General features: G+C 40.3%; 1 protein-coding gene across 1 annotated transcript; it reads left to right on the plus strand.

The window, feature by feature from the left end:
• Window positions 1–227: 227 nt before the first annotated feature.
• On the plus strand, window positions 228–2074 carry LOC110534784 (ecto-ADP-ribosyltransferase 5). Its single transcript, XM_021619734.2, has 2 exons — window positions 228–451; window positions 1083–2074. Exons 1-2 carry the CDS (start codon window positions 374–376, stop codon window positions 1827–1829), a joined length of 825 nt encoding a protein of 274 aa, XP_021475409.2. The 5' UTR covers window positions 228–373; the 3' UTR covers window positions 1830–2074.
• Window positions 2075–6411: the final 4337 nt, after the last annotated feature.

Below are 6411 nucleotides of genomic sequence, written 5' to 3' on the forward strand. Positions count from 1 at the left end.
AAGGGTGTCTCTGTACTGTTACTATGGGAACCTTTTCTCAGTATCAGCAGTGTTGTTGCTGGTGTTGGTCATGTTCACACATAGATCAGCATTAAATACGTGTGAACAAACCATTCTCAAAAAGTCATTTGGTGTTGTGGGTGTGTGTGTGTGTGCGTGTGCGTGTGTGTGTTCACTGTGCTATGGTGTTTGAGGGGTACTTGTATCTGTATTTGCCTGTTGTCAGCAAGAGAGGAGGGACTGTGAACATAACCACAAGAGCTCTGTTATAACAAGGCCCCCTGAAAGTTGAACATTTGAATGCTGATTCTGTATCTTAAAAGACAATTCCTCTCCATTACAAGTTGACATTGGACCAATACATTTTGACATCATGGCAAGACACAAGATCCTAACCTTTACTGTGATGTTATTTGTCCTGGCTTGGATTTTGGGTGTGGACTCCAAGATGGTAAGCTGCTACACTATTTTGAGAGAGAGAGAGTCAAAGAGGAAAATAACAGGCAACATTTTATTATGGACAAAGTTAAGTGTCACGTGACTCGTCTGAAGGTAACAGATATCGGTTTTAAACCGAAGTATGAAGGTAGTTTTGTGCCTACCCCAAAAAAGGCATTATATACAGTATGTGTAAAGAAATATATATATATATATATATATATATACATTTCCTGAGTTTTCTTATATCTCCTAGCTTTAGGACAGACACTTCAAAACCTTGTTTTTTCTGATTCATTTTTTGACTGTCCTTTCTGCATTTGATGAATGTCTTATCCAATGAGTTTCTATAGGGTTAGAAGGAAAGGCCAAAAGCATTACATTTTTCATCAAATTATTATTACTAATTATTATATATTTTTTGATTCCTAAAGGGAACCAAAATTCAAAATCAAATAGATATATGATCCATAGTATGACCATCTTAAAACAATTCTATGTCAACTCAGAACCTCCCACCCACCCCAACATCTTAAACTCAAAATAAATAACTAACAGACTTACAGCTGTCTCTCATCATAATAATATTATCTGCATTTTCTTGTTTCACACCTGTTTCTCTATTTCTCTTCCATTCACTAAAGGTCAGTCTCCCTCTGCGTGATCCAAAATCCAACTTCCCCTTAGACATGGCTCCAGACTCTGTTGATGACTCCTACAAGGGCTGTGAGGAGAAGATGCTCAGGAAGGTGCATGACTATTACCTGCCAAAAGAGAGAGGAGAGAACAAAGATTTCAACCAGGCTTGGACCGCTGCTGAGGACCATTACACAAAAAAAGGAAAACTGTCTAAAAACTATTCCCTGGCAATCCAGGTGTATGTGAATGCAACATCCAACGTTTACAAGTCATTCAACGCTGCCACTCGTACCCAAAAGGAGAGCTACAAAACTGCGTTCAAGTACCACTCCCTGCACTTCTTTTTGGCCAATGCCTTACGAATGCTGAACAAGAACAAGAACAACAAGAATAAGACTTTCCAAACCTTCCGTGGATCTAAAGACTCTTTCGAGGGTGTCCAATATGATGAAATGCGATTCGGACAGTTCACGTCGAGCTCTTTAGACAAGAAAATCACTAAACACTTTGGAAATCGCTCCTGTTTTGAGATCACCACTTACCTTGGTGCCCCACTGGGGGAGTACGCATCTCAGATGGCTCATGAGAAGGAGGTGCTGATTCCTCCCTACGAGGTGTTCAGAATTACAGAGGTGCTGAAGAGAAAAGACAAGAAAGACCTCTGGTGTGATGTCGTTTACAAACTGCAGAGTACTAAGAAAGAAAAAAGTGACCTGAATTGCAGTTTGTTTAAGCAACTCCAAGGAGAATAAAATTAAACCAACAACACAGCTTTTCTGCATGCTGTCAAATTATGACATGTTGTGTTCTATTGTAGATAACCCTTAGTTTCCCCATCCATTGTTGCTCCCTCCCACAAATGCAGGAAATATGATTGTCAGATCTGTCCTGATATAAATGTTGGCCACATTGTTTGCTTAGATTGTTAAGATATCTTCTGCCAGTGAATTGGCGTGTGTGCATTGCAGCTTTTGTTAAAACCAATAAAGAAAAGCATTCAGCAATATTACATTTCCTGTCCTATTTATCCACTTCCTGTACATCTGTTATAGAGATCAATTTCAGCTCACTTGAAGAAAATGTGTTCTCAGTTTGATAATTAGAAGTGGATACAAAGGTATTTAGATTTCGACGAAGATAAATAAATAGTTGTAGAAATAAATTACACTTATCAACGGCTTCAAAATAAACTTTATGCATGGAGGGATGGAGAGCGGTAGCAGGGTTAGTAGTTTCCTGTGTCTGTGAGGTCAGAGCCCTGTACTGCACAATCTATCAACCACAAGAAGGACAGAACGGTCTCATTCCAGGCCAACTATATTGCAGTTGAGTTGCACGCAGCAACCAATGGGCAAAAGATTCCTATACCACACGATATGGTTAACGGATGTGTTAAACACCTGAGCTCAGCACTGCTCAATCTATCAACCTCAATGAGGAGAGAGCGGTCTCGTTCCAGGCCGACTATATTGCAGTCAGGCTGCACACAGCAACCAATGGGCATTCGTTTGCTATATCAAATGATGTGGTTCGCTGATATGTTAAACACCTATCCAGGTGTTGTGAGTTCTGGAAGGCGACTTCCATGTAGTCAGCCTGGAACATGGTCAACGTCATGAGGGGGGTTGGAAGAGAGATGGGAAGGGACTCAGTTATCAAGAAGCTTTCAGCAGCCATCATGTTGACTACCAGAGACAACAGAGGCCATAGGGTTTGCAGTGAACTGTCATAACTACGTACTGACTAAACTGGTGCTTTGACACTACTATAAAACACAATATATTTAAGAGATGGGAATGATAATGAATATCTTATAAGGTAATGATAACACCTGCACAGTTACTGAATGACATTTATCGTGGTCAGGTTGTTTGTGTTGTGGTTGTGGTTTGCATTAAACTCAGTCTGATGATGACTGTCACACCTTTGAGAGGGCCTCAAACTTTAGTGTTGGTTCTTGCCACCTCCTATGTTATTGTCACACCCTGATCTGTTGCACCTGTCTTTGTGATTGTCTCCAACCCCCTCCAGGTGTCACCCATGTACCCCATTATCCCCTGTGTATTTATACCTGTGATCTCTGTTTGTCCATTGCCAGTTGGTTTTGTTCATCATACCTACCAGCGGTTTTCACCTTGCCTATAGGTCCTGTATTTCTATTTTTCCCGGTTTTGACCTTTATGTCTGACCTGACCCTGAGCCTGTCTGCCGTCCTGTACCCTTGCCCCACTACTCTGGATTACCAACCTCTGCCTGACCCTGAGCCTGTCTGCCGTCCTGTACCTTTGCCTGCCAGTGTTCGATTTAATACACTTTTGTTACTTCAACACTGTCTGTACCTGGGTCTTAACTCCAAACGTGATAGTTATTGTTTGGTGTGAAAATGGCATACAATTGTCAAGACAGCACAAACAGATCTGGGACTGAGGCTTGGAAAGAGCTAAACAGCAGTGAGAAGTTATGAGTGAAGTCACCCTGGTGACTGACTGGTATCATTCCATATTTAGTTAATGTGATATATTTTAATAAACAATGAAGATGTTCTATTTTATTATATTCTGTTTGATTCAAAATGCTAAAATGAAACTGTGGTGTGAAGTCGTCTACACAGTAGTGAGCACTGCAGTTCAGAGTGACGTTAAGAGAGAAAATGTCTGCTCCAAGCTGTTGCGCATGCAAAACGCTGCTGGCACCCAGTCATACAATGACGCGATGTGATCTTTCTCGCTAATTTTTCAAAATAAAAGCCTGAAACTATGTCTAAAGACTGTTCACACCATGGGAAAGCCATAGGAAAAGGAATCTGGTTGATATCCCTTTAAATGGAGCGAAGGCAGGCAATGGAACAGAGAGCTTTCAGGAAAAACAGCACTTCAGGGTTGGATTTTCCTCAGGTTTTCGCCCGCAATATCAGTTCTATTATACACACAGACAATATCTTTACAGTTATGGAAACTTTAGAGTGTTTTCTATCCTAATCTGACAATTATATGCATATTCTAGATTCTGGGCCTGAGAAATAGGCAGTTTAATTTGGGTATGTTTTTCAACCAAACATCAAAGTACTGCCCCCTACACTCAACAGGTTAAATTACTATACAATATTCTTGCAACTAATAGAATGTTTTATATATATATATATATGGGGGATACAATCTTCTCAGATATGCAGATTTTGCTATGAGGAGGCAGAGTCATTAGATCATTTATTATGGTACTGTTCATATGTAGCTCGTTTTTGGTCACAGGTCCAGGAATGGCTGAAGAATTGCAACATTTGCCTAGAACTAACGCTGCAGATAGCAATACTGGGTGATTTGAAAAGCCATAGTCAATTAATCAATAATATAATAATTATTTTAGCAAAAATGTTTAACTTAATTTACAATCTGTAGAAGCTATTTGAATAGAAATATTCAGTACTTTTGTGAAACATCACAGCACAGTTGAAAAATATATGGCACATAGAAATCCAAAATGGATGGTGTTAAGAGATAGATGGGAGGGGTTGAATGGAGCTGAAGGGTGGGACTAATAACAAGATAAGGTCGCAGTTGTAAATCATAACTTGTTCTCAACTGGCCAACCTGGTTGAATAAAGGTGAAATAACAAAAGAAAAGAACCAATGTAAAACATACGGGTCTGTAAAATGTATATAGGTTCAGAGATTTTAGCACAGTTACAAATATAAATCAAACTGGATGGACATCATAAATAGAGAAAGGACAAAAAAATATATATAACTATTGTAAAATAGACTGTGTCTTTAAAATGTGTATAATATTGTGGCGAAATTATCCACGGAGCCGTCACTGTGCGCTGCCACTTTAAGAGCGCATGAGCAGTAAGGAAGGAGGAAATAAAGTAGTTTATAAAGTATTAAACTCAATCATCGTTGTGATCGCTCTACGTCGTGGTTATTTTTGTTTGGGGCCGCGCCGGTTGTGGATCGCATGGATTAGTAGCAACATTGTTGTGAAGCTTTAACCTACAAACCAACAAACCATCGGACAGTCAGACAGTACACCGTCATGCCTGAACACCACAGCTAAGATCTCTCTTGTTTCCTTTCTTTCTTTCTCTTCCCTCTATCGTTCCAGTGCTTTACCCTGCAACATAATCTCTATTTTCCTAATGCACTTCCCATTGAAGATCATTGGAGCTGGACTATTATTGCGCTGCCAGAAGTATTTGGGTGGACATTTTAGTTAAAAGGGGGGTTGCTTGCAAGTTGTGTATTGTTATTTGAACTGTATTGAGGTGGGGTGTACTAAGGACATGTGGCCGAGAAGATTGTGGACATTTTTTAAGGCCTTTGTGTCTATGAACACCCCCCACATTCATACCCTCTGCACTCCTCCACTGGAAGATAATACAGATTATTGAAAATCCTATGACTGGGTTCTTTCTGGTATGAAGTTGCTGTTCAATTGCTCTGCCATTATTATTATTATTGTATGAGGTATTCTTGGTGGGGTTACCCCTGTGATGTGGGTTTTATAGGGTGTGTATTCTCTTTTCTCTCCACTGGCTATCTGGTAAACAGGCTACACTCTAGGCAGTCTCTTCTGCTGATGTGTGTGGGTCTGGTAGTGGTACTCTCTCTATTCTACTCTTTTCCTATGGTTAATACCTGCCTGGCGCCCGAACAAAGTCCTTCTTTACCCCTCTCTAATAAATAACGATACAATATGTAGAAGCCTAAGTGTTATTGTTTGTTTACTCCAATTGGGGGAAGGGTGGTAGGGTTTGCGGGGAATAGAGGTATATTAAAAATATATATATATCTATATACTGTTACATTGGTGCCGTGACCTGGATCACTGGTTGCTGCAGAAAAGGAGGAGGTCAAAAGGGGGGTGAGTGTAACGGATGTGAAACAGTTAGCTGTGGTGCGCATTAAATAGCGTTTCAATCGGTGATGTCACTTGCTCTGAGACCTTGAAGTAGTGGTTCCCCTTGCTCTGCAAGGGCCGTGGCTTTTGTGGAGCGATGGGTAACGATGCTTCGTGGGTGACTGTTGTTGATGTGTGCAGAGGGTCCCTGGTTCGCGCCCAGGTATGGGCGAGGGGACGGTCTAAAGTTATACTGTTACATATGGGTATGAATACTTTCTGACGGCACTGAAGACCTTTTAAACAAATGTTTCAAGTGAGAATAAAGCAGGTCTGATTCTGAAAAATAAATACATTTTTGCAAAAAAAGTTATGTAGTTCCAGTAGTTAGCTACATGACAAACAAGTAATTAACGACTAAAAACACTACAAAGCTTTGAATTTTGTTAGACTACCACCAACCCAATGGGCACAGATGTTAGTTCAACCTCTAGTTGA

This window comes from Oncorhynchus mykiss, chromosome 10 (genome assembly GCF_013265735.2).
Source record: "Oncorhynchus mykiss isolate Arlee chromosome 10, USDA_OmykA_1.1, whole genome shotgun sequence".
Lineage (NCBI taxonomy): Eukaryota > Metazoa > Chordata > Actinopteri > Salmoniformes > Salmonidae > Oncorhynchus > Oncorhynchus mykiss.